Source organism: Temnothorax nylanderi, unplaced genomic scaffold, assembly GCF_030848795.1.
Source record: "Temnothorax nylanderi isolate EJ_2023f unplaced genomic scaffold, tnyl_v1.0 TNYL_tig0016_pilon, whole genome shotgun sequence".
In the NCBI taxonomy this organism is placed as follows: domain Eukaryota; kingdom Metazoa; phylum Arthropoda; class Insecta; order Hymenoptera; family Formicidae; genus Temnothorax; species Temnothorax nylanderi.
Genome location: NW_027249078.1, coordinates 2,102,420 through 2,130,146, shown reverse-complemented (window position 1 = coordinate 2,130,146; position 27,727 = coordinate 2,102,420). Strand labels below are relative to the sequence as shown.

The 27,727-nt window shown below is 41.6% G+C and overlaps 5 protein-coding genes across 13 annotated transcripts; 2 read left to right on the top strand and 3 right to left on the bottom strand.

Moving 5' to 3' along the window:
• Positions 1 to 13: 13 nt before the first annotated feature.
• Positions 14 to 12,742, bottom strand: LOC139768532 (uncharacterized). 2 transcript variants are annotated; one of them, XM_071698790.1, is made up of 20 exons: positions 12,553 to 12,742; positions 12,335 to 12,438; positions 11,954 to 12,020; positions 11,510 to 11,872; positions 10,954 to 11,034; positions 10,745 to 10,886; positions 10,147 to 10,623; positions 9,746 to 10,018; positions 9,474 to 9,682; positions 6,805 to 9,383; positions 5,241 to 6,537; positions 4,996 to 5,158; positions 4,598 to 4,804; positions 4,017 to 4,403; positions 3,614 to 3,937; positions 3,257 to 3,416; positions 2,678 to 3,170; positions 1,990 to 2,596; positions 1,397 to 1,787; positions 14 to 1,274 (listed from the first exon to the last, which is right to left on the bottom strand). In XM_071698790.1, exons 3-20 carry the CDS (start codon positions 11,985 to 11,987, stop codon positions 975 to 977), a joined length of 8,487 nt encoding a protein of 2,828 aa, XP_071554891.1. In that variant the 5' UTR covers positions 11,988 to 12,020; positions 12,335 to 12,438; positions 12,553 to 12,742; the 3' UTR covers positions 14 to 974. The 2 variants fall into 2 exon arrangements, with proteins under 2 accessions (XP_071554891.1, XP_071554890.1); XM_071698789.1 differs by lacking the exon at positions 12,335 to 12,438.
• A 229-nt stretch (positions 12,743 to 12,971) lies between these two features.
• Positions 12,972 to 21,014, top strand: LOC139768546 (uncharacterized). Of its 7 annotated transcripts, XR_011717387.1 has the most exons (9): positions 12,972 to 13,228; positions 13,457 to 13,692; positions 13,773 to 14,147; positions 14,241 to 14,435; positions 15,108 to 15,305; positions 16,220 to 16,539; positions 16,620 to 16,836; positions 18,475 to 18,816; positions 20,699 to 21,014. XR_011717387.1 is itself a non-coding variant. In XM_071698861.1 (5 exons), exons 1-5 carry the CDS (start codon positions 13,188 to 13,190, stop codon positions 18,486 to 18,488), a joined length of 861 nt encoding a protein of 286 aa, XP_071554962.1. In that variant the 5' UTR covers positions 12,972 to 13,187; the 3' UTR covers positions 18,489 to 18,571. The 7 variants fall into 7 exon arrangements, 2 of the variants coding, with proteins under 2 accessions (XP_071554962.1, XP_071554961.1); XR_011717388.1 differs by lacking the exon at positions 18,475 to 18,816 and having other exon boundaries at positions 20,699 to 20,777; XR_011717389.1 differs by lacking the exon at positions 18,475 to 18,816 and having other exon boundaries at positions 16,620 to 16,916; positions 20,699 to 20,777.
• On the bottom strand, positions 14,437 to 17,264 carry LOC139768551 (uncharacterized). 2 transcript variants are annotated; one of them, XM_071698872.1, is made up of 4 exons: positions 17,120 to 17,264; positions 15,544 to 15,877; positions 15,090 to 15,340; positions 14,437 to 15,013 (listed from the first exon to the last, which is right to left on the bottom strand). In XM_071698872.1, the coding sequence occupies exons 2-4, from the start codon at positions 15,771 to 15,773 to the stop codon at positions 14,841 to 14,843; spliced, it is 654 nt and encodes a 217-aa protein (XP_071554973.1). In that variant the 5' UTR covers positions 15,774 to 15,877; positions 17,120 to 17,264; the 3' UTR covers positions 14,437 to 14,840. The 2 variants fall into 2 exon arrangements, with proteins under 2 accessions (XP_071554973.1, XP_071554974.1); XM_071698873.1 differs by lacking the exon at positions 17,120 to 17,264 and adding an exon at positions 16,114 to 16,253.
• A 736-nt stretch (positions 21,015 to 21,750) lies between the features above and the next one.
• On the top strand, positions 21,751 to 24,625 carry LOC139768552 (uncharacterized). The gene is made up of 4 exons (XM_071698874.1): positions 21,751 to 21,913; positions 22,081 to 22,307; positions 22,468 to 22,575; positions 22,817 to 24,625. The coding sequence occupies exons 1-4, from the start codon at positions 21,832 to 21,834 to the stop codon at positions 22,997 to 22,999; spliced, it is 600 nt and encodes a 199-aa protein (XP_071554975.1). The 5' UTR covers positions 21,751 to 21,831; the 3' UTR covers positions 23,000 to 24,625.
• Positions 23,911 to 27,704, bottom strand: LOC139768550 (uncharacterized). The gene is made up of 4 exons (XM_071698871.1): positions 27,063 to 27,704; positions 26,835 to 26,945; positions 26,471 to 26,734; positions 23,911 to 26,349 (listed from the first exon to the last, which is right to left on the bottom strand). The coding sequence occupies exons 1-4, from the start codon at positions 27,310 to 27,312 to the stop codon at positions 26,153 to 26,155; spliced, it is 822 nt and encodes a 273-aa protein (XP_071554972.1). The 5' UTR covers positions 27,313 to 27,704; the 3' UTR covers positions 23,911 to 26,152.
• Positions 27,705 to 27,727: the final 23 nt, after the last annotated feature.

The window sequence follows — 27,727 nt, the reverse complement described above, 5'->3', positions numbered from 1 at the left end:
AAAGAATGGGATCTAATTTTAATAGAGTCACATGTATTTGTGACAAGTTAATATATAATACAATGTACATACATTGCAGTTTTTCGAATATATTCTTACTTATAATAACAAATCGTATTGACAATACGTTATCGACAATAATCATAATTACATAAATATCCATTGCCATTGCGATCCTCTATAATGCAGAGTGTCTCGGAACTAATAATGGAATTGCCAAATTCCTTACAGCAAAATAAATACAAATTGTAAAATAAAATTTTATCATACATTTATTTGAGCTTTTGAGAAAAATGACTTGGGAAAATTAGAATCTCAAAGTTCTTTAATGGTCACGTGTCATTAATTTCGTTTCAAGAGTATCATTAATAACATATGAAGTAAAAAGATGCGAAAATTTTTACTTTTTTACTAATAGATTATCTTTCTGATTAATAAATCTATTCGGTAGAATGAACCATCGTCAGTTCAGAGACATTCTATTCGACAATTCTCGATATCGAAAATATACGAAATAGATTATTAACATGAAGTTATTAAAAGTGTTACGGGCGCAATGGATCAAGATTTATCAGCTTAAGATCACGATTTTTTGGTCGGAAAAAAAAACAATTATATTACGAGGATATTTACAACATCAATTATTAGTATATATTTTCCGACATCTTCCATCATTTTCACTTTATCATTATTGAAGTCTCAATTTCGAGACAATGTACAGTTCTCATTCTTACTTCAATGCGATTTCACGCGCACAGATATTTCTTACTATAGGACTGTGTTCTTTTCGGCTCAACTTTTGTGCACGGTTCATCTTTTCTCTCTCTTTCTCTCCAACACGAAAAGAAAAAGAGGAAAGATCGAACCGTGCACAAAAGTTGAGCCGAAAAGAACAGGCCTCATGTTTCGTGAGAAGAAAAAGATTGACTCGCTCCAAAAAATTTACAAAACCGATATCGCGAGTATCGGTTAGCTTAAGATTTACTGCAAGGTTGGATAGTATAATTCAGCGGAGGAGGCGGAATTAGAAGAGGCAACGGAGTCGGCGGTGGCGGAGCTTGAACAGATGTCAAGGTTGTAGTTGTGGTTTGCGGTTGTTCAACCGCTCGAACCGTTGTATTATAGATCGAAAGATAACTGGGCCAGAGATGAGGCGGCGGTGGGGAACCGGGAGGCGGCGGGGGTGGCGAACGGTCGTCCATTTCGTCGGAGTCGTCCATCATCATGGCTGTCAATGGAGTAATGCGCGGTTTCTTCAACTTGATTATCTTTACCTGTAAAAATGTAAGAAAGGAAAAATATCTTACATAATGCAACTAAAAAATATCTCTTGAATCTGAGCCTCTTTATCTAAACATTTTTTCCAAATAAGAGAGAAAACAATAATCGCTCATACCTTGACTTTTTTCTTTGTCTTTGGTGGTCTCGCTCTCTTCTCCTGCTTTCTATTCTTTCGTGAGCTGTAAATCTTGTCCCTTCTCAAATCCCCGAGTCCATCGCGGAAACCTATTCCCTTGGGAGGAGGCGGTGAAGGCATGTCGCCTTCGCCACCGCTGGGCGAGGTTCCCTCGCCAGGTTTTATGCCATCAGCGAATTGAACGGACTTTTTGTTTTTCTTTGTCTTTTTCAGTTTTGCCGCACTTGATTTACCAGATTTTGCATCAGGCTCCGCGTCTCTGTCGCATTCATTATTCTTATCTATCTCTTCATCTTTGTCGCTATCGTCTTTGATGTTGTCGTCCGCGTCTGACGAATCGTTCAAGTTGCCATTGGGCATCGCGTCTCTCCTGAAACAAATTCGTTTATTCGATGACGCACGGTGCAAACTCAAGATATAGTATATTGAATCTTGAGATAACTCGCAAGTCTTTTTTTTACTGAGATTGCATAAAATACAATTTGCTCAATTCTTAATAAATATCAATACTGACAAAATGTGTAACAAAATTCTGTAATATTTTTAAGATATTTAAACTAATATCGACAAACCTAAATCCTGGTACAACCAAAATGCCCTTTAACGGCGGAGGTGGTAACTCCGGCCATTCCCTTTTAGTTTCGATTTCCACTTGATCTTTATTCGCATCAGCGGACGTTGTTGTCGCTTCGTCGACTTCGATTCGCTGATTAATCATTCGTAATGGTTTCTCATCATCGTCATCATCCTCGTCCTCGTCTTCCGCTTCCTCTTCCTCTTCCTCGTCATCTTCCCCCTCAGCCTCGGCCTCGTCTTCGTCATCGTCCTCTTCTTCGTCCGCGGCGGCGTCCTCGTCTTCTTCTTTAAGCGACGTTGTTGCCTCCTCTTCCTCTTTTAACGGATTAGCTGATGGAGATTCAGCTTGTTCTTCTCCTTCTTTCAATGCTTTCAAAACTGACGGATCCACAATCGCACCTTTGCGGTGATCTAATAAAACCCCACTCGGTTGTCGCGATGTATCGCTCTTTTCCAGTAACCGCAGAGCTCGTCGATTAACCCTCTCTATTCTCCTGCGTTCCTTCTCCTTCCTGCGTAACTCGCGTAACCGTTTACGCTCTTCTCGTTCCTTACGACGTGTCTCGAGTATAGCTTCGTAATTGTATACGGGCTGAACTATCTCTGCAACGCGAGGATATTCGTTCGTTGAATCATAATATTTTCAAGATGGTAAAAGTCACGACAAATATATTATATACATACTTTGTGGCTCGTTCCTCGCTGTTGGGAACGCTGTTGGTGTCGCGGGGGGAATCGGGACTGGCACGGGGACAGGTACTGGCAATGACAGTGGCAGTGGAGCTGCAGATGACATAGTCGCGACGGGAGCGAGGGTATTCGTCGCGGCGGGTAAGGCTGGTGGCACGGGCAATGGAACCGGGACGGGGACAGGTACGGACATAGGAACCGAAGGTGCCGAGGGCGAGAGTGCCGGGACTGCTGAGGAATACAAAACCCCACTTGATTGATCTGCAGTCGACGAAGATTGACCAGCGGCGGCGGCGGCGGCGCCACCGCTGTTGCTGCTACTCCAATCTAATGATGTGGGCACTACTTGAAGGACGTTACCTACGCGAACCACTTGACTGGATCCGGATCGCACAGGCGGAGGCACGGCTACAGCGGGCATTATTTCCCGACGTGCCGATTGTACTCCATTGAAATCAGCGGGAACCACTTGTAAGACATTTCCAACCTCAAAAAGCATAAGGAATAATATGTAAATTTGCTCGTTTTAATAAATGACGAGAAACATATAGTGATATCTCAAGTGTCAAATACTTGTACAACTGTAGGCTGCTGTCTGTACATCATCTGTTGTTGCTGCTGTTGCGGAGGAGGAGATGGATATGCGACAACGTTGGGGTGGAAATTGGAATATTCCGAAGCAACAGTGGAATCCTTGTTGTGTTGTTTTTTAATACCTAATTCTAATTCTAATCTGTAAAGAATACATTAGACGTTGTCGTTACATTGCATAGTGCTTATTGTAGCTGATTATCCCGAATGATTAGTTTTATAGAGTAACAGAAATTTAAAAAAATAAAATGGAATAACAAATTAACAATAGAATTATGTTTTAAAAATATATAAGGGAATGGGTGTAGTGTAAGGGCCTGGCCTAGTGCAAATCCTTACCTATCATCGAGAGATAAACGTTTCGGGGAACTCGTAGATGACTCGTCTATACAAGGAGGGTAAGTCAAATTATTCTCCGTATAATAATATTCATTTCCACCTTCAATTTCGCTTGAATATTGGAAGTTCGTAATAGCTGGGTCCACTGGATTATTAATACCCATTTCTGAGTCCATAATGCTCGTTCCCGGCACAATTCCTGTCTGAATAATAGTTTCTATGCGTCTACCTCTTTCGCCACACACGTTAAACTTTTTGTTTTCGTCATCGTCCTTCCTTTCCCTTCCTATTTCATTTAGCCTATCCCTTCCGGGCGAAGGAGATCTATATTAAAAAATTGACCATGGATTTTATCACGGATACGGGAAAATCCAAAGTTTATGCAAATTGAATCGAATTCTACCTGGAAGATCGCAATTCAGACATTCTGAATGTATGTTCCGGGCTTCTCAATCTTGACGTAGAAGTAGATTTTCCTCTCGACCTTACATCGAACGGAGATCTGCTTCTCGATCTCGATTGCGATCTCATCCTCAGTCTTGACCTTGACGTCGATCTAGAACGCGATCTCGATCTCGATCTAGATCGTGTTCGCGATCTTAGTGGTGACCAAGATCTCGAGCGTGATCTGGATTTTCGTCGAAATCGTTCTGGAGCTTGACGCACAGGCGAATACCTCGATCGCGGTGGTGTTTTATTTCGTAATCTGTGTCCAAGGTGCTGCCCATAACGGTCCGAATCCGAAGGGTCTTTGTCTTTTTCCCACTGTCGTGCCCTTCTTGCATTAGATCTGTTTAAATAAAGTTTTTGATAGAAAACATTAGATGCTTCAACCAACTGTTTGTATAAATAAATGAAATTATACATTTCACGTTTACATGGATTACATTGAAATCATTGATAAAGATTTCGCAAAAAGAATGTTTTATCGATGATGTTACACTGGTCAAATCTACTTAATATATGCAAAATATCTGTGAATACCTTTTCCTGTATTTTGACTGCGATTGAGGCGAAGATTGTATCATCATATCCCTTTCCCGACTTCCCTCTCTATAATACGACCGATCGTCATATTCAGGAGGCAAATCCTGTCCAACGATGTACGAATCTATGGATTCGTTACCGTCTCGTAAAATGCCGCTGTTTTCATATTGCCAAAACGTGTGATCCAATTCTTCTGTGTGAAATCTAAACACAACATTTATCATATGTACATAATCTCAATCTTATTGTGTATAACATAATTGTAAAAATACAGTATACAACGCTCTCAAGTCCTGCTATTGTCGTCGCTTCATAACAAGCTGTTGCAGTGAATGCAAGTAATACATGAAAAGTTCAGACACATAAATATGATGTACAATATTTTATAATAATACCTATTATCTCTATATTTCTCAGATTCTATTGTTCTTTCCCTCAAAATCTCCATTGGGTCATACGATCTAGTATCCTTCTCGTGATCTCTATCCGCATTGTCGTGTCTTCTTCTACCCCAGTCATCACGATTTCCCCTCAAAGAGCCATGCTTTTTTAAGTTATCTGTAAATAGATTAATATCCAAAACACTATAGAGTAAAACTGTTTATACAGAGAAACAATCGTTATAACTTTTTTTTTTTACCTTCATTGTAACTAAAGCGTGGTGGAGATCGTGTGTATCTTTCTTTTCTTTCGTCCGTTCTCGATCTGCCTGATCGCTGCTCATCGTCATATCTATCTCTTTTTTTATCTCTGTCTCGCGTACTGGTGGTAGGTTCGTCCTTCTTCTTTGGACTTTTACTACGACTTCTGCTCCAACTATGACCGGGACTTCCGCTTCCGCTTCCTTGTCGTTCCCACGAGACGTAGGACGGGCTTCCGCTCCTCCTTCTTCTTCCTCGTCCCGAAGGGCTCCATCTTCTTCTATCTGCAAAATCTGCTTTGAAACTTCTCGTGTCCCTTCTGTCAGATTTCTCCGTATCGTCAGATTTCCTTTCCTTCTTGTCCTTATCGTGCGAATATCGTTTCTCACTTTCTCTCTTGCTAGGACTTCTCTTCCTGTGTTCCCGGATGGGAGATTGTACGCCCGACTGGGGGACATTATTATCGCTTCGGTTAGTCTTTAATTTTTTTATGTCATCGTTCTTGCTCTCTCTGTCGTAGTTTTCAGATTGTTCGGATCGAATAGAGACAGCCTTCTCCGATGCCGGGGATCTCGATTGTCGTGTCGCTATTATTGACGATTTGGAAACCACGGAAAATTCAGTTGTATCTAATAACGTGTTATCGGTTCCGCTATTACTCGATGTGCTATATCTCTGTTCGAAATGATCCGCTTGTTCGGTCGGATATTCTACGATATCATTCTTTAATGCGTGTGACTCCAACAACTTCTTTTGTATCGTTAATAGGGCCGCTGCATGTTGAGCAGGATCCTGTAACGGTGTTTCTAAGATACGTTTCTGTTTTACTTGTTGTTCGTTGGTACGACGAATTAAGAGCTGCTTAGGAATGAGTTTAAGTGCATTCTTTCCTTCATTCGCTTCGTCATCTTTCGTGTGCGTTGCTGAGCTTACAGTGGAACTCGCGGCATGCTGTTTATCACATGGTTTCTCTAAACCATACTCTTCAAAAAGATCCATATGTTCTGAGGTATGTATTTTTAGACACGGTTCATTAATTGAAATGTCGTCAAATAAATTATCAGCGGTTTTAATGTCAAAATTATTGGCAGAGTCCTTATCCTCCAGTTGTACTTTGTTTAAAATACTTTCTACCTTTTCATTTGACGCACGTTTAGTATCACGTAGCTTTGTTAATTGTAAAGGTATTCCAGATGTAGGAATTGATAGTTCGTCTGCCGTAATTAACATCTCTTTCTTTCTTGTCTCACGAGGCAGAGAATTACAAGAGCTGCTCTCATTAGACACTTCTACATCCTAAAAAACAAAAGAAATGCTTATTTAAATAAGAGATCTAAATCAATACCCTTACTATTGATGATATATATATCCAGCGAGACACTATCGGAAGAGAATAAACATCAAAAAGGATATTAGCCCAAGAAATTGTATTAAAATTATTGACCAAGATAAGCATCGGTCATTGATTTTCATCGATATTATTTCGCTTTCATTAATATGTCTCTTTCTTCATTCATAGAATAGTTTCCCGGTAAGATAAAATACTCGGATAAAAATACCTACCTGAGACTTTTGAGAAAGTGCTGGAGAACTAGGACTGTATAATTCCAAGGTCTTCTCTTTCAACTTTACATCCGATTCCAAAATTCCTTTAAATTGATCTCTAGTTTGATGCTCCTTGATGGATGCAAGCTGATCTTCATTTGTTTTTGAAATTAAATGTTTTACCGGTGTATCTTTCTTTGCTTGTACAGGTCTGATCGCCGCCGCCACTTCTTCCGATGCTGCCCATGATCTCTCCAATGATTCTCTACTCTGTGATTTTCTATGATAGAAATCTGTCGGATCAGATTTACTAGAATTTTCCGAGTAATCCGTAGTAGAAAGTTCGCCTTTTTTTGTTTTTTCAAATTCTTGTTCGCGCTTGTTAATCTTAGACCATTCGGCATATTCTTCCTCCCATACATCTTTAGCTTCTGGTTTTTCTTCGGATTGAGAGCCCATGTCCCAACGACTTTTTCTAACTCGTTTACTTGGCTTCGTAGTTAATTTATTCGCGTCTTCTTTGACATTTTTTTCTTCGTCCGTTTTAGTCCACTCTTTTTCTATCGCGACAATCGCGTTAACCTTACAAACCTCCATTTCTTCGGTATTTTTACGAAACAGAGATTCTTCCTCTATATCCCAATCGTCTGTTTTACGTTGCTTGCTCTTCTGTTCCAGAAGCATCATCTCTTCTCTTTCACCTTCTTCTTGCTCCTCCTCCCATATTCTTATCGCACACAAACGTTCCTGCTTCTTTTTCATTTCTCTTACGCTTGCCTTTTCTATCGCGATATAGGTATCCGTCCTCTTATCATATCTAACTTCTTTCTCCATCTTCTTCAACGAACCCTGACTGCTCTTTCGTTTACTTGTAATTAGATCTGTTAATGATATCGCTTCCAAACTATCCATTTCCCACTCATCCGCTAGAAGCTGCTTTTGACATCCCTCTTTCTCGAGCTGTGTCAGGGATGGTACATTTAATGTGTTAAAATCTGTTTCTCCCCATTTCTCCTTTTTCTGTTTTTCCAATTTTTTCAAATACTTGGCTTCGTTTTGTTCGTGCAGTAGTTGTTGAGTAATACCCTTTCTTTCCCAGTTTGCGAGAAACTCGGCGTTACTTTTAATATCTTTTTCTCTCCTTTTCTTCCTTTTTGTTTCAATTTCCTCATCTGATCTTGCTTTTTCTTCATTCTGAATCCTTTCTTCGCTGCTGACCGTAGTAGACGATCTATCTTTGTCATGTTCAATATTATCTCGACTGTATTTCCTTTTCTTTCGATATTTACCCTTCTCTGAGCCATCCGTCTTTTCCAATTCTCCGGTATGATCTTGACTTGAAGTGTCACCGTCGTTTTGTTGCATTACAGAATCCATTTCCCATTGTTCTATGAAACTTTCGTCAGACTTTATTTCCGTTCTTTCCTTTTTCTGTTTCAAGCATTCATTGTCGTGTTGTGCGCTATCAGTAATGGTTTTTTTCGTTGACGCAACTTGATCGGACCTCTTTCTCTCTTCACTCGCTGCTTCTTCTTTAATCTTTTTTACCGATGTCGCTGACTGTAATATACTTGTTCCGTCTGAAGGTGAAGTTATTACGGGAGACTTTGATATTATCTTGCTTACATCTCCATTATTAATAGATTTGGCTTCTATCGCCTTCTTCTTGGCCTTCTTTCTCCTCTTCGTACGTCGATCTGTATCACTGCTGCTGTTGGAATCGGTGCTCATCTTTCTCTTTCGCTTTTTTTTTATTCGCGCAGTGCGTTTCGCTTTTTTCCTTTTCTTTTCAATTTTCTTCTTCTTCCGCTTTCTTTTCCTTCTTTCTTCCAAACTACTAGAGTCGCTACTACTGCTGCTACTGTCCGTGCTATCTGAATCGGAAGAAGACGAATTACTCCGTACTTTCCGTTTGCGTTTCCTTTTTTTCTTTTCCTTTTCTGAATCGGAGGAGGTAGTACTACTAGATGAATCACCGCTGGACGCTATTTTCTTTTGTTTCTTCCTTTTCTTCGCTTCTCTAGATTCAGTATTTTCATCGCTCAATCGTTCAACTTTGATTCTAACATTTTCCCAATCACTCGGTATTGATTTGGAATCCTCAGATTCATTATTTTTATTTGTACGTTCAATTTGTATATTATCTTCGTTAACTTGTATTTGACAGTCCGTTGACAGAGTCGATTCCTCACATTCCGTACTCTTTATCGATTCTTCTAGAGTTTGTTTATCTTCTCTTTCAGGTTCGTCGTTCGACGGTATTTCCACGTTTATGCCATCTTCAGCTAAATTAGATTCTATATCGAATTCATGATAACTATGTGGAGAAGTAGATTTAACAGGGTTTTTCTTTGGAGAATACTCTTCGGTCACGTCGGTTGTAGTGCATACCATCTTCATAAATTGTTCATATTCCGAAGCTAGCTTCTCATTTCCGGCAGGTTGTAACGAAGCAGAAGACGTCGATGCTTCATCATTTGTCGTTATATTTTCGACGGTCTTTTCACTGGATTTATTATCTTCCTCGATGCCTTCATCAGCGTTGTTATCAATTTTGTTTTCATCCGTTACACTAGAAGTCGTGGAACATCTCTCTTCTTTTGAAAACAGAAAATGAATCATTATTATCCCAGAAATTCCAACATCCATGCTATATGCGTTATCTTTATTGTCAAAAATCCACTTACGTTGAATTACGGAAACATGCAGTTTATTTACTGGTTCTTCAACTTCTTCTTTTGCTACGCTGGCAGACGATATTTCATCATCTTCGCTGTCCCATTTTGACTTGGGAAGCTGTACAGCCGTCCGCCACCTAGTATCTTTATGACACTTGGTCGCATTTATTTGTTGATACCAATTTCGCTTTTGCTGCACCGTGTCCTCTGTATCGATCCTGCAATTACAAAGTTCTAGATGGGTAAAGAAAGATTTGGATAAAATGGATATTACGATATACCGTGGTAAAGATGCTTCGCATATGTCTCGTATCTTCTCGCGACGTTCGGGAGTGACGGCTTGTAAAAGTTGCGAGATGCTTAACAGAAGAGAAGTGCGCGGATTTTCACAATATAATAATTGAAGTCCCCTTGCTCGTTTCGTCAACTTAATCGATTCAGGTGGATACTTTTTGGGTCCGTCAAGTCCCTCGACTGTCAATGAATGACGTTTTAAACGATGATTACTTAACATTAACATCTGTTCGAGGTAACGTGTATAATCTTGTGTTGATCTGAAAAACATCACGTACAACACATATGCATTCAATATAGCGTGATATGTACATGCATAGCGCTACATGTGGAATGTAAATATATAAGATCTCAAGTTTTACTTTTAAAATTGTTATTAATACCGTACCTGGCTTTTACTACATTTGTTCGTTCTGAATTATCACGTCTTCTAAGATGAATGATATCGTCGAGAGTTAAACCAGATTTTCGTACTTCCGCCCATGAGTTACTTTTCAATAATACCTTTTCTTTCCATTTGTCTTTGTCTTTCTCTTTCTCTTTTTTATCTTTGCCTTCTACTTCCATTTCCGACACATCGTTTCGTCTCTCTTTTTCTTTCTTACTTTTTGTCGTTTCAGTTCTTTCTTTTGCCTCTTCTGGTTTTTCCTTTTCATTTTCTTTCTTATCTTTTCCTTCTCCTTTCTCGTCACGATTTGTATCCGTCTTATTACTGTCCCGTTTATCTTTATCATCTTTCTTTTTTTTGTCTTTCTTATGCTTTTCTCTAGATGATTTTTGCGTAAAACGTTCCGTACTTTCATTTCGATCTTTAACATCCCGACTCGAACTATCTTTATCAGTTTTGTCACGATGTCGATGCCTTCTAAAAGTAATTAATAGCGCTTTAATAGTCGATAGATCGTAGGAAAGAATAGTGAAGAAAATATATATATATATAAAAATTAGGAAAAATATATACATATATCGTTATTAAAAATAATTACCTTTCTGAATATTTTCGATCCATTGATTTATTCTTACGATCATCGTTCACTCTCTCGCGTTTACTTTTGTCTTTCGTACGTCTTGTGCTTTCAAATAAACCAGATGCCGTCTTGCTAGCATGATTTTCGTCTTCCATACTTGCTACAAAAGAGTTTTTATCATTGAAAATATCTGATTTATACAATCATAACCCGTATAAAAGCAATACCTGCTGCCATAGCTTCCGCGAGTAACCTTTTACTTTTAGATTCCTCCCTTCGAATTTCTTCGATAGCCAGAATTTTTTCCTCTACAAAATTGCAAATTATAATTTCTATACCACCAATTAGAAGCAGATTAATAAATCTTATAATCTTTCAACTATCCATCTTATTTAGATAAACATTCATTGACGAGAAAAAGAGAAGTTGAATACTTGATACTACTATAAATATTAACCTTAGAATTAGAGATATACACAGGTCTATAAAAAATATTCTCTCTCTGCCCAAGTTATGTAACGTAAAAATATCTGGGAAACCCTGATGGATAGGTTGTGTATATAAAAATATAATATACATTCTTATATAGGAATAACAGGAATGTAAATTGTGTAACTTTGTTGCTGAGATATTTCGCAGCAAAGATGAAAAAGTTTTGATAATCTATGGCCTTAAACGAGAAAGTAAGACCGTAATAAAAAATTTATCAAATATACATATTATATGCGGTAAATGAAATAATTCCGAGACATTCTATAAAATATATACATTTAATAGTATCACCTGTCTTTTTTCTCGATTTATTTGTATTCGTATCATCTTGAATAATCTTATCTTTTGTCTTTAAAGCTCCAGTGGAATGCTGAGACGAGTTTGGCTTAACCTGAGACTTGGCTAATGCTTTCAACTGATTGGCAAATGCCATCAACCGTTTTTTAGCTTGAACCTTCCCAAGTACCGGTTTCACCGCCTTCGGACTCTCCAATCTCGATGTATCACCATCGCTTGTTTGACCTTTCGTACTATCCGGCGTTTCTGGCATTTGTATATCTAACAAGGAGATGATTGAGGTGTCCGGAGTTGGTTCCTCCGGAACATAAGTATCTTTTGATTGACGAGTCTCCGCACCATCTTTTTTATCTTCATCTTTAATATAACGCAAATTGCTTAGTGAAGGATGAAATCTAACAAAATGCCATGATAAAATATGAATGATGTGTTTCTTACCTGGAAGAGACGGTATCCTTTCTTCCTCTGCCATTGATGCAGTTTTGATAACCAAAGTTTTAGTTACCTAAGTGTCACACATCATTCACATAAGTTCACGAGACTTACACGCGTAATAGAAAACAATTAGTATAGTGCTTTATATAAAATATTACATCCAATAGTGAAATTGCATGTTATTTTGGAGCGTTACAAAGATAAAGGAACGATAAACGGTATCGAGTAATAAATATCATTGAAACCAGAGAGCTATATACAAAATATGTAGTGTGCTTCGTAGAATCTAATTTAGGCAATGTACACAAAATTATTCACTGTTATACGATCAAAACGTCTGCTACGTGAAGCAACAAAAAAAATCAATTGTTTATTTGTGCTTACCTTAATTATAGAAAACAAGTAAATGTAAGGAAATTATAAACATCAGGGAAATCATCAAGTATTCGTGTTGTATAACATTTGACGCAACATTCGTTTGTACATATCTAATGTACAAATAGCAAACGTGAATAGATTATATGAAAAAATTTCACAAATAATAAGAGCATACATGCAATTTCTTAGGCTAGCCAATCTCTTTGATCGGAGACGATATTTACCGTGAATCGCGATCTAAATCATCGATACGCATGATACACCTAACGATATTGATGTCAATGCACTTTACAAATTAAAATTCGCGACACACGTGAACGTATCTCGTGTACGTTCGGCTCCAACTTTCATCAAGTCAAACGAAACTAGTGCGTGAGAGACACAGCCGGAGTCCGGACATGTTGTCCAAACTGCGAGCTGCCATTGCTGCCAACGCTACGCGGAGAAATCAATGGGCGTTCTTCGGCAGAACGGGGCAGAGAACAAAGCGTTGAGTTGCCGGCTTGAAGCGAGTTCGTCTCTCGGATCCGACCAATCACTCTCGACCGCACTTGTAAATACGCCCTACGCGGTCGAGTATGCGTTCCAAAAACTATCCGTAATGTAATGTATCGCCGTATGAGGGAGCCATTAGCGAAGCAAGCAGACTCTGCAATGCTCTGCAGACTGCAAACGACTAGTTTAGGTCAGTTTAGGTTAAGCGTCTCGGAACTCGGAGTAGCGTCGAAATAATTATCATTTGAGACCTTTTTCTTCTATTCGTTCTATTTATCGTAAATCTGCGTCCAGGGAGACGCTTGCGCACGTGTATAAAAAAAACATCCGTCTCGTGAAGCGAGACGACTAGCTTGCAGCAGATATGGATGACAAACTTCGACAAATGGAAGATGAGATGAACAGGTATGACGAGTATACTTAATCTTCGCTTCTCGGATTTTGTGAGGCATCGAACGGAAGATCTCTCATCCAAGCCTCGTTCGATTATTCTGCATATTCTGAATATATTCCTGCATGCTATCTCGATACAATGTAACAAAGCACAATATACATGGAGAAAGTAAAATTTAAAATTTCATTGTTTCTCCCAAGTGTTTGCGCAGTGTTTAATTCATTAAATGTAAACTTCAGGTTTGAAGCTGAGATCGGAGGGCAGCTTGTAACGCCGATTGTAAGACCGGTGATCGGTGCAAACACATACAATCAGGTCGCTAGGCAATTGGAGCAACATGGACCTACCACGACGGTAGTCGCGGCGGCAGCGACATTAGCGTTTCCTCCGATGATCGGGTTTCCACCACCGCCACCACCTCCGCCTCCTCCTCCGCCTCCGCCAATATTAATTCCTCAACAAGTAGCGCGACAAGGTAAGATTGACGCTGTACTTTTTATATCTTACACAAACGCGATACAATAGAGTTTACGGTTACGGTGACAATTGTTACAGGTACGGTCCCTATTACGACGTACTCCTCGCCCGCACAAATAAGTAATCCATACATGTCAAATATGGTGGATCCATGTTTAAGCGCAACACCAAAAACGTACGATTCCACATCAGCGCCAATGATCCATCCAGAGATTATCGAACAAATTATTAACACAAAGATCCCCGAAGACGAGGGCAAAAAGAAGCCAAAGGTTAAAGGTGTCAGTACAGCGGCTGAATTAGCTATCAGCCAAGGGAAAGCAAGCTCCATTATGGCTAACGCTAGCGCGGAGGAAAGTCACCCTAAGGGTAAAGGGAAGAAAAATAAGAAGATTATAAGGACGGCCGGTGGACAGACGTGGGAAGACCCTTCCTTGTTGGAATGGGACGAAGGTTGCTAACGAATATGTTTGTTTAAATTGTTTAAATGTCTTAATTAGGTCTCTCTCATGTAAAAAATTATTATGTACTATTTATGTTGCGCAGATGATTTTAGGATATTCTGCGGGGATCTGGGGAACGACGTCACCGACGAAATGCTGGTGCGAGTATTCGGGAAGTATCCTAGTTTTCAAAGAGCGAAAGTGGTTAGAGATAAACGGACAAATAAAACCAAAGGCTTCGGATTTGTGTCCTTTAAAGATCCGCAAGATTTCATCAAGGCAATGAAGGAAATGAATGGTGAGAGCCAAATATTTATTCCTTTACGATATATATATATATGTTCTTTTCAATTATAATATAAATATTTTCTATAGTTTTTGAGTGCTAGCGCGCGTTTACTCAACGCGCAATATATTTAAATAGAAAATGTATTGCGCGTCTCTCACTATATGTATAATGATTGATGAAGAAAATACTGCATGAAGAAAGAGATGAAAACTACAATCTTGAATATTAGAATTAATTAATATTGCAACAAAAATTGAAAATATTCTACATTTGTTGGCTATTTCTATTGCGAAGATCAATCTCTCTCTCTCTCTCTCTCTCTCTCTCTCTCTCTCTCTCACACTTTACGTCTCATTTTTCCTCACGATGATATTAACTGTAATCTTCAATATTGTACGTCACTGCTGCTTGGTTTTATTTTCCAAAAGAACCCCAGCCGTATGATATAAACAGCTGTGGTATGGTCCAATATTGTTTTCTTGGTTGTACGGTGGATTGGCCATTTCGTGAACCGATGCGCGAATTAGGATGTTCCGCGAACGACGTCGAACTCTCGGTCGTCGCACTCGATTCTTGTCGTTGAGACGCTATTAATATACATATACATCCATACTCTATAAACATGTTTAAAAAATTTGTTAATATCTCACATTAAACACTTACCCGATGTTGTTCCAACAGCGTGATTCGATCGCGGACCATGCGGATTCATGTATAAAACGGAGAAAGGCATGCCTCCGGCACCCCAGCTACGAGACACGAATACATCTTTCTTCGTGATTTTCGTAGGCATCTGCTTGCTTGTTGGCAAAGAAGCTCGACGTTCCCGTCTCGGCTCCTCTGACATACTATCTTTCCATGATCTCAACGTAAATTCAGGTATCGGACTTGCAACGTGGCGCCGAGATTGCAATCTGCCAAGCACAAGAAAATATTCATGGATTAATTATCTGGTACGATGTTAAGACAATTGATTATCTCGCGAGATAAGTTTTTTTTTTAGATGGAACTTGTCGCTTGGCTGATTGTCGATCGTTAAAAATATACAGTCATTAATCGGGAGGTAAACATGTACATGCATTACGTGTGCCGACGTGTGCAATGTGCATGTTTGTACCTCAAGGCATCGCCGTCTTCTTTTGGTATAACGATGTTGCCATCGTACATTTCCGATATCGGTAACCATCCCCAGCACTGTCCATCAGAGGAGCATGCTGCCTTGATCGTAGGTGCAAAACCATTGCGATTCCAAGTGTCCTTCCCATCTAATAGTGGCGCCGCATAACCGGTCATTGCCCACAATGTGTTCAATATCAATACTAGAAGCAGTCTGGAAACTGTTTCCATTCTAATCTCGTATTCGTAATATTTAATCGTGTCGTCCGATTAATTTCCAATTATCGTCGCGTAATTTGCTGCATTAACCAAGTTTACGCAGCCTTGTTTCCTCTCTAAAGAAAAAGAATAAATGAATTGAGATGTGACTTGAATCTAATAAGACGCATTATGTATATTTTTAATAAAATATCGCGCATTTAAATCTTATGATTGCAATTGAGTTTATAAAATTAATCGCGTGAGAATCCGGCAAATAAATTTATATTCTACGCATTTGAGCCACACAGTTTGAAAGTAAAAAGCAACATTTGGTGGGTATTAAAATAGATATCTATTCGCATCTATTTACATGTATCTATTCATATGAGAATATTTTTTGTTCGTTTTTGAAATGGATAATTTATCGTAGGCCGTTCGCTTTCTCTCTCTCTCTCTCTCTCTCTCTCTCTCTCTAGGTATTTTGTTTCCAACACTCCTGAAAAATGGATGACAAACAACACATCGTCGTGGAACGCCCCCGTGAACGTTGGCACAGTTTTAGCGGTGTATCGTAACACATCGCCCATAGGAATTCGTTTCGAGAAGCGAATGTTTACGGATAGTACACACAAGTAACGCCAAGGAAGGTTGAACGCGTGGAAGGAAGTCTTTTGCTATCGTGCATCCCGCGCTCGACGCACGCCCAACGGGTGAGCGAAAGTTCGCAGACCTTTCCCCGTTTGTTACTTGGCGAACATTAATCATCGCCACAATGGTGATTTTGTCGACAGGCACGGTATGCTGTTTACGTTCTTCTCTCCCACGAAATTTCTACAACGGCTGATACTATTTATATAACATTCCTCCTAATTTTAGCACCACGCTACGCGTATACACACACATTCGCGCACACCCGTGCGACACGGCGTGCGACAACACACAAGTTAAAGCCTATGGAGGAGAAAAAGATGTTATTCTTCCACGTTACGTCCAGGTGGAGTAAAAAAAGGTCGAGGGGTACCGCGCGGATGTGCGACCGGCATTTTCGTGAGACAGTAATGAGAATACGCGACCGTAACGACGTAAACGAGAGGTACACGATGTCGTTCAATTTCGACGCTTCCCTTTTCCATCACGATATCGCTCCAGCTCCACGTAGACGATTCTGACACGGTAACGCGGAACCACTATGAAAATTCTATATCGACAACAAAGTTATATGGTAATTTTCGTAAAATTCGATACGCGAAAATCGCAAAAGGACGTGCCAAACTGATATCGCGTTTTACACAAGAATGCTCCTCGCTCCGTGCAATTTGTCTTATCAAATAGATTAAGAAAATTTTAATTTCTTTTAGATTGAAAAGAGAACGTACCTTCTCCGGAACCTGCCGCCGCTCTATCGTTCGTTCGTTCGTTCGATTTACGCTTCCACTTTCTCTCGGTACACACTCTCTCGGAGCAAATACGGGGCGGTTTCGCGGCTCGGATACGGAACCGTACGGCCGTACGGTTCGCCGGCTATTCGTTGGGGTGGATGCGACCAAGTGCGTCGGGAGGCTGAGCGTTCCGCTACTCATTCAACAACCCCTACCTCCTACTACAAATTCTCATAATACCCCACTCTCTTTGGCGACAGCCAATCGGAAAATCTCTCGGGGGTAGGCTGTACGATCCGACTATTCGCCGTCTCTTTTGTTTGTTTGTTTTTTCTTTTTACTTATCGTTACTATTTCGACTACGTCATCGTCGTCGGCACATCATTGTGATTTTTTTGTTTTATTTTGTTTTATCTTGGACGGATTTCTCCATCGGGTAAGACGAATTACTTCAGAAAGATTTTGATACACGGGTCAGATACAGATATTTTCTATACCGTATTGATCATGTGATTTACGGCAAGTATCACCATATAAGCGCTGTTGCGAGTAACATGTAGGAATAACTTGCAATTTTTAGATACAATTTACAGTTAGCTCGGATATTCCTTTAATAAACGCTAGTAATAGCCGTAACGAGTTATAACGAGGCGAATACTTGAACTTGTTTATATATATTTATATATAACGTGTTTATATATATATCCTGATAGGGGTGCGCATGGAATCGCGTGTGAGAACAGAATCACGAGCGAATCTGTTTCAAAGTACATTTAGCACAATTAAAAACGATTGGCTGATAATCAAATCCATGGCGGGGGGGGGGGGGGAAGGGGGATGGGGTGGAAATGTACAAAGCGTGCCTCGTACGTCGTCTACGTAGCTCGATTCTTTCAGATTGCGCCGATCATTAAAATATTTCAGACTCGATGATGAGAGGCGATCGAACAAGCGTGTCCGAGGAACGTTGTAAAACAGCGTTATTTATATTTATTTGGCAAGTTATTCGCTCACACACACAATCTTCAACGCCTGTAATGTACGATAAAATATAAGCGTGTGAGTGCGAAAGATTCGTTAGTCATACGGTAGTGAGGGTACGCACGGAAATTTGCCGAAATTTCTGTAGTCGCGGACGAGCCGATGTGGGATTCCGCGGAGAGATTTGTCGCGCAGCATAAAATGCGCCCCCCTCGTCGTGTAATCGCGATGAATCGCGACAGCGCCAGCGCGGTCGAGGTCTCTTGTAACATTCTAGAACATTGGCGAATGTCGCAGGTATAAAGCAGGTATTTGGCATTAGTAAATTTCTTCGTCAATTTCTTAAGGTTCTTTCTTGATTTTTGTTCAAGGTTTATATCACTGAGAGAAAAGGAGAGAAGAGGAAAGCAGAGGAAAAGAAAGAGAGGAAGGGGAGAAAGAACCAAGCTGTGGCTAGATACGTTAAGCCTTGTGTACACGATACTAGAAATCGGTCCGAGTTTCGGTTTAAGCCAATGAAACTGCTGCTTTTCTGTAAGAGCTGCAAGTTGATTGGCTTAAACGGGAAACTCGGACCGATTTCTAGTATCGTGTACACAAGGCTTTAGGCAGGAGAAAGAGAGAGAGGGAGAGAGAGTGAGAGAGAAAGAGAACGTCTAGCAAGGAGTATCTCGCGAAACTAAACGGGCGCAACAAGTAGTTTGAACAAACGAGTGAGTGAACGCAAGACCCCAGATTGAAGACTCGTCGTCGATCGCGTGCGCGTATACATGATGTAATGTACGAGATGGAGTTCTGGATATGATGAACAATAGAACGGATATATGACTGCTTGAGGTACTCGCAGGGCTCGAAACTAATCGCTGGCCCGCAGTGCAACCTCGCAATACGTTGATCTAACTTACACAACTGATCCTACGTTCTCCTCTCGACTGCGACGATGGCTTTTACTCAAACGAATCCTACATACCTTTGAGTGTCTCCGGTTGCCTTTGCTCGCGCAAACATTTTTTTTTCCCCGCTATATTTTAATCTCAATATTACTCAACTTGCAATGCCTAAATCAATTCGAAATTCGAAACAAAAAGAGCGATGATATTTCGCATCCTGGAATCCAGACGCGCAACATGTTGTGCGGTAACGATTTTTCTGCCACGTGCGGCATCCAATTTCATCAGGAATGCGCGCGCGGACGTTATTAGGACGAAAGACAAATATAAATTTCATTGCTCGTGGATATTTACTCGCGTGATATGATATTCGGAATCCAACGAGCGATTTGGTTTAAAGCGTGATTAAATGAGGATTTCCGTTCATTCCCACCAGTCCAGTTCGTATAGAAGCCACAAAAGTAACGAAGAATTTGTCGCGTGGGCGATCGGGATCTCGGGATCGAGATCATTGAGATCGGGAGCGCGCGAGAACGCGCGGGAGAGAACGAGAGAACCCCGAGGTCGTGAGCCCCTTTGGACGTAACGCGACTAACGCGTTCTCTTTGGCGGAATTTCTCATTGATGCCTGGTGCTATCCGAAAGGATATTTTTGGCCCCGCAAATATTATCTCGAACGCATCGCGATCTCGGGATTTCGATGCAACTGCAAGCACGAGTTACCACGAGCTACGATCTGCTTTTGTTTCACCACCGGTTTTGTAGCGTTCAGTCTTTAATGCTATTTGCATAAAAGAGACACCGAGTAGGTAGATACTGTAAAATGTTATGTACGGTCAACAAGTAACTTTACACGGCGATCGACGACGGCGGAGGCGGAGGCGTTACAAGAGTGTTCCGTTTGCCTTTCCATTGGACCATAACTCCAAAATGCTTTCAGGCTTTTTGCCCTACGGGCAAAACGTTTGTCGCGTTTTTCCTTTGTAATCGTCGAGAACCGTAACGAGAAGGGAGAAAATGACAAGGAAACACGCGAATGAGTTCTGCGAAATGGAGTAACTTTGAATGGATGGTTAGAGTGGACTTTTATTCTTTATTCCTTGATTAGCTAAGAAGCGGATAAAGAAAAAGAAGAGAGAAGGATTATAGCTGCTCTCTATTCGATTTTAATTATTTCAACTTTTCGTTATCTATTTGAATCTTTTACAAATCGCAAACTTTTGTCGACCATTTCGAATTTGATAGACTATATAGAAACATCGTCTTAGAGAAGACGAATTTTGAGAAATTTCCGAGTAAGAAGGAATGAATGAGCTTATATTTTGTATTCCACGGGAAATCGATTTCTATCTTCATTTTTCTTTTCCTGGAATATTTACTTATATAGGTAAGCTTGGTGGGAAAACGTATCGCGCGTCGCTTGTCACCTGTTGCCGCTAAGCCAATGAGCTCGGATTTCCGGTATCATCGTTGTTGCAAATAGCGCCGATTGCGAAAATAAAATTGTTGCTTGTCAGATATCTGCGATTTGCTTTATATATAAAAAGAAAAGATATGGATAAATACAGTGTGTGTTTGGTTTAGGTTTTTAGGTATATACGCTCAGTTATTTTTTTAAATAATAAAGTTATAAAAAAATGTCTCAAACAAAGATTATTTCATTTAAGAGGATCTATATGATGATTTAATTGCTTGTTTGTTTCAGGCCGGTACGTAGGATCGCGTCCGATAAAACTTCGCAAGAGCTCCTGGAAACAAAGGAATCTGGAGTCTGTCCGCAAGAAGGAGAAGGAGAAGCAAGCGTTGATCGGTCTGCTCACCGGTCGATGACGAGATGAAATTCCTTTTATTATATTTAATTGTTCATCGACAAAGTTATAAATAATCAATAACCGCCTCGATAGTTCGGAACGTGTCGGACAAGTCACCGTGAATTACGGCGACGAGATATTCAGTTTCACCGTCGACTATTTTGCAAGAATATATCGCGCCAATAAAATCACAATTACAAATTTGTTATATATCTTCGATGTCATTTCTTGATATTATTCTTCTTGATACGAATCCTTGTCAGACTTGTTTTCCTTTTAAGATAGATGACAGTCTTGTGCCAAAATACCGAATCTTTTTATACACGAGTTATACGTGCACACGTTATATGTCATCCAATCGATAAAGGACAATCAGCGGAATGTATAAGATCGATTGGTGCGTAAACAATCGAGATTTCGACTGATTAAATCACGTTAGACGAGCGACAACGAAAAATAGAATGGAAAAATCGTTAACAAGCCCGAATCCGGATGAACGCGGAGAGCTGGAAACTGATCCGCTCGGGGTAGGCAATTAAGCAAAATTATTGTATTGATTATCTCTCTTTCTCTCTCTTTATTAAGACTTGTAGGAAATTGCGTCTTCTAACTGAGCCGTACGCTAATTTCTTCAATACGTTATTAAAACGTCATTGGATAGTGTTGTCGTTCGCACGAGACATCTCTCCGTGTATGACCCGGGTGTCTCATTCCGCGCAGGTCTACGAGGGTGAGAGAAATGAGAATGGCGAGAGACACGGCGATGGAAAGACCTTGCTACCAAACGGCGACATGTACGTCGGTCAATATTGTAACGGGCTCAGACATGGTAAAGGTATCTACGTATTCAAAAACGGTGCCCGATATAACGGTGATTGGAGAGACGGACAGAAATACGGCCAAGGGATCTTTTGGTACCCTGACGGAACGCGATACGAAGGTACGCGGTAAGAATGTACAAAAATAGGATCCGAATCAGATTCGAGGAAATCACATCGTAGGCACGTGGGCACGTTGACACGTCCATATGTATATTCATACAATTATTTTTATGTCGCACGTCAGAAATCTTAGAGAAGCTAAGAGTATGCCAGAGGAATTCGAGAGAGGTGGGTGCGCGCGCGCGCGCGCGCGCGCGCGCTCGGCCCGCGACCGATCCGCGCGAGGTCTTCGCTAAGATCAAATTCGATGGCATTTGACTTTGATCGACTCGCCGGCAATGATCGTGTCCGTTATAGCTGAAATTCAGTGATGCGTTAAATATTAATCTGCTTAGGGGAATGGAAACGCGACGCGAAACACGGCTTCGGAGCTTATCGTTACGCGAATAATGACGTCTACGAAGGCTCGTGGAAGGAGGACCTTCGCCATGGTATGGGAACGTATCTGTACGCTGATACAGGAACGAAATTTATGGGCACGTGGATGGAAGACCGCATGGAAGGACCCGGACAGCTCATTCACGCGCGTTGCCGTTTCCATGGTTTCTGGAAGCTGAACTTGGTACGAAATAGGAAACGGGAAAGTAATCGCGATGCATTGGTTGTACATATATCTCCAGATCACAAATCTCAAATAGGACGAAAGAATCTCATTTATAAAAGCCTAGATATCAAACAAGTATACGCGCTGCTCCAATTAATAGAGATATCGTATGATGTAGCCGTACGGACGTGGTTGCTTCACCTTTGACAACGTATGCATGCAGCACGGTCATTATGTACACGTGAGAGATCCCACGTTTGATGGTCCGACTTGGACATTTGCGGAAGTAAAATTCTCTCGTCTCTCTCTCTCTCTCTCTCTCTCTCTCTCTCTCTCTCTCTCTCTCTCTCTCTCTCTCTCTCTCTCTCTCTCTCTCTCTCTCTCTCTCTCTCTCTCTCTTTTTTATACCATTTTCTAGCTTCAGCAAACTGTCTTCCAGAGAATCATCCTTGTTTCTTACTGTATATATTGCCGAAATAGGCAAATGTAACGGAAATTGCAATCTTAACGAAATTATAATAATGCAGGAGAACGATGATGACAAAAGTCAGTTGAAGAAAGAACGGTCCCCGAGGATGCAGGGTGTTCGGCCGATGTGGCGCGCGCGTTGTATCACGCCTTACAACCCGGAGTTATTGCCGCCGGAAGCAATGCCCCTGCGAGAGGAAGTAATCAAAATTATAATCACGATCGTCACTTATATTCGATAACTCACGTCGTGAGTCGTGAGATTTCAAGTATCGCGTCATACTAATTGTCATACTCGTTCAAGCGAGCTGTTTTAATACGCGTCGCTCTGATGTCGATTCTCCGCCGGATAACCGATAAGTAATCGGGCGAAAGCGAATTTTAGAGCTCGCGGCGTGACACATAGCTATACATTTGTCTCATTCCGCGGATAGATGACATCGAAAAAACGGATTAATATTGAAGAGCGGAACCGGGAGTTTGCGATCTATATCCGGTTACCTTTCTCTGGCGGGGGGTAGGATTTCCTTAATACGTTGACTGCGTCATCGGAAGCGGAAACAGATTCTTCCGGTAAAATGAATTTTAATCGACCGCTTTGTACTAACGAGGACTAGCGCGAGTATCCGGTCGCTATTTCTAGCGCGTCGCCAGACTGCGGGTTTCCGTAATCATTAATAGAATTACGATATCCGGGCAGGATAGTAGCCGTCTTTCTTTTCAAACCGTGTTTACGTCTCTCGTTGCCCTGACACGTATCACCGGTATCCGGCGGGATTAAAACCTAACGTAATGCATATCCCGAAACGTTTCAACCTGACACGACACGTCATCGCGTTCGCGTTCGCGTTCGCGTAGGTGTCAACGGAACCCTCAATCAGCAAGGGCGAGGATGACGTTTGGCCGAAGAACGAGGGGTACTCGGATTATCCGGAGGAGGACTATCGCGAAGAACGCTATGAGAGAGAAGCATCGTCTCGTATCGACAGTCCTTAAATTGTAATAAAATTAATGAAAATTGCTAATTCTCAAGCCGTCGCGGTCAATCGATTTGCGAGCGCGTCGTAACACACATTCCTCGCATTATTATATATACGAATATACGATATGTTAACTTTCTGCATAGGTGATGCGAAACGGAATAAAAAGAGCGTGCTTTTAAGCGCTTTATTTAGGAAATTATAACAACGAATGTGTGTACATGTGTACGCCATGCAAAACGTAGGAATGCTATTACATCGTCGGAAATTAGTACATCGTGTTTATATTGTAATAATATAATAAATGCAAGATACCGTGTTCGCGCACGGTTGACAGTGCATATATATACTTATTTATATGATCAATTATATACTTGAGTATATACATACTCGAGTCATACATTATTTACAATCAATCTCGAGTTGGTGCAGTGTCGAATGCTGCGACGTTAATGTATACATATACATGTGTGTGTGTGTGTGTGTGTGTGTGTGTGACTGTGTGTTTGTATACATATATATATATATATCGCGATGGAATTATATACACATTTTTTCAACATGTTAAATGCAAAATTGAAAGCGCAAGCTCGGTTATTGTTAATCGTTACGCAACACAACGCAACACAAGCACGTTCGTGAGGCGCGCCACTGCGACACAGGCACAATTATACTCTGTGCCTGCGTCTACGTTTATATGTCTACGTCTACGCCTAAGCATACGCCTAGTTTTATGCCGAGGATAATTACGTTTCGAAAACTCAAGGACTGAGGGAGGAAGACTAAACTTCAGTCGGGAAAAGTTGACAAAGTTGTACGAATGTGGAAGGAACAGTAGTATTAAGTTATGTACAGCGATATTTCGTAATACATCTGATAATACAATCATTTAATCGAATTACAAATTCGTCATGGCGTCATATTACACGACCCGACGGAGCGTGCTGATTTTTCGGGGATAGCAAGCTCCGCAGCAATACTGGCGAATACTGTCTCATTTTTTAAGTTGTCAGCTTTCAAGGTAAAGACATGTTTCAAAGGGGAACGCATATAATATTTATACGCCCGTATACTTTTCTAATTGATTGCTTCGCGCGCGCGACTTATTCTTTGTAAGAAAACGAATCATGTCAAGAGACATAAGAGTCGAATAGAGATCTATAGAGACGTAAAAGGACGGAGAAGAGGGCGAATAAATAGATAAAATTGTCGCGTAAGAGATCGCAGTCTTTTAACAATAAGTTACGAGTCACGAGTATAAGCGGAGTGCGTACTATAGTCGAATCCATTAAGTTCATAAAGTGCTTAACACAGATTAAAAAGTGTTGGCGAGAGAACGATGCGATGACTAACATTTATATAGTAGAATTATGTTAGACCGTCGGCGTCGTACCAAAGCGTTATCAACGCTGCTGTGCTAAGCGTAGGGCGAGTCGCGCGCGTTCGCGCACTTGGCTCGTCCATTTGGATCGAGTTTATAGAATCCGTGGCGCACTGACGCGCTAGCGCGAGCAACATCGTGATGATAGCAAAATACTTTGGTCTGCGACTTCGCGTCCACTTGGCACAAGATAAAAAAAAATTCGCGAATAACGCGACGTACACACACAGCCCTTGATCCGGCCGAAGCGACTCTGCTTTCTCTCGTCTCGCCGCTCTTTCGTCGAGAGGCTTTGCCAAGAGAGACTATACTAAACTTGGATGTATTTTTCTTTTTTCACCCATTTCTTCGACGGCATCGGAAATCTCGCGCGACAAAGTCGAATAACTACCGCGCTCGTTTGCGCATCGCAAACGTTGTGCGACTGCACAAGTTAGACAAGTCTTGATTTACACGATCTTGCTTGAAACTTATGTCGCGCGCGGACGCGTCCGCGCGAGTATCTAGTGTGCGTTTAACGTGCCAACGATTTTCTTCGAAATAGTCGTTTAAGCATCTCAGGTACGTAAACGTGGACGAAATTTTTGCGCTCTATCGCGCGAAGCGACTCGTCTCGGCGGGCAATGTCGCGCGCCACTCTCTGTCTCGGCGAGTCGAGTAACTCTTGTGTCGCTTCGCTCCCAAAATGAGATTTCTCTTTCTCCTATACGGCACGCGCGTAGTCGGATCTATGTACAAGTTGGAGCTTTCAGTATTTCAACCTCCGCGATCAAGTCGATGTCTCGATACGTTTATAAGAACGAGCCGTTCGTATTTATCGAGCGGTAAGGGGAAACGGGGGACGGTGTTGACGGGGGGGGGGGGTAGTGCATACAATGCGAAATTGCGCACGCTTATTATCCATGAGGCGCGTAGATAACAAGGATTTCTCTTCATTCGATAAATACCGTCCTGACTACGTCGAATGCGGAACATCCTGGATGCGCGGAGGTCATTTCGGAGGCGCGGACACGAAGCGGCTAAACAACGCTATTTCACATCAAGTCCGACGGTGGTCTCTGAAACGCGATGCTAGCTACGGAGATGCTGCACAGACCGGCAGTTATAATACCCATGCATATGTAGACCGACGTAATTAGCCAAAAGGCGAATAAATATAGCGTCTTATTGCAATACTTTCCCAATGCTGGATCATAGTTTGGCTCGTATTCCTTGTATACCCACATAGAACCTGTAACGAACGAAGATTTGTAACATCTCCCTCCTCCCTCGCAAATACCTGACATCGTTGAGATTGGCAAATCTCAACACGAAGATATATAATTAAAAGTCACACAGTGTGAAATAACTACCAATAATGAACCATCCCAGCATAAAACAATTGATCAGAGTCTGCGTAGGCGATTGTCTGATCCTTTCTTCGTCTCTTTCCTCTTGGCGTTGCCGCACTCTGGCTGACAAAGTTAACAATTGCTTAAATACTCCGAATCCACCGCCTACCAACAAGTATACGGGAATGTATTCACCCTGTGGACAATCGTAAAGATACAGTCCACCGATCACCATCATGCAAATTGGTACCACTATCGTCACTCCGAGAATGATGGTACACCCGACTGGAAAATGCCCATTTCACATTTTATATCCAGCTATTAAGACACATTTCTGAGATAAGTATCTTGGCTTTCACCTACTACCTGACGACGAGACACTTACTTGTGCCTAGGAGCAGGACAACGATATTCTTTAAGAAATCGAATATGCCTTTGGATATTTTACGGGCTTCTCTCATACGGCCGAACAGGGAATCGTAGGACGGCGGCGGTGCTGGAAACAGTAAGCAGCAGTAAGGTAGTAGTGTATTCGCGACCTATGGACCTATGGACCTATATGGACATACGAGCGTACGAGTAAGATCTAAGACGAGGATCTAGGATGACGTACCATTGGGATCTATCGCCTCTTCGTACGAGGGCGGCGCGCCACGCTCGTTGGTCAACGTGGAGGGATGGCCTAGGGGTAAGTTGATGTTGTGGTAGGACGGCGGCGGGGTGCAGCAGGTCGACGTTATCTGCGTGCTCGTGCCAGGGTTCACGCTCTCCACCGTCGCCGCGGGGGCACTCGTGCCCCGAGTTATCGAGCTCAGAGGCATCTCTTCCCGTACGGTGCCGGCTGCCGTCCTGTTCCAGTACATAAGGCCCGCGTTGGCGCCTTACCAGACTGAGACCACTGAGATCCGAGATCCGAGATCCGAGATCCGAGATCCGAGGACACCAGTCCGAGTTGCCCGTCGCTGTTTACATTGGCGAACGCTGGAACCCTTATAACCTAAAATCGTTGAGAGGTTGTTGCTCCTCCTCGCTTCCTCGCCTCCTCGCCTCCTCGCCTCCTCCCGACGAGGGAAAGCTCGATCCACGAGCTTTCGTTCTCTCGCATCCGAGGGATCGTGGCTAATCGTGGCTCACATTTACGAGTCGAGAAGGAAACGACGAGTTTCCGGGAGCGTTCCAAGTTCCAGGAAGAAACCCCGAACCCCGAGGCCAGCGCCAGCAGCAGCCAGCAGGCAGCGTGTCGCTATTGCTTCGCGAGTCTCCGTTAATCTCCGTTCC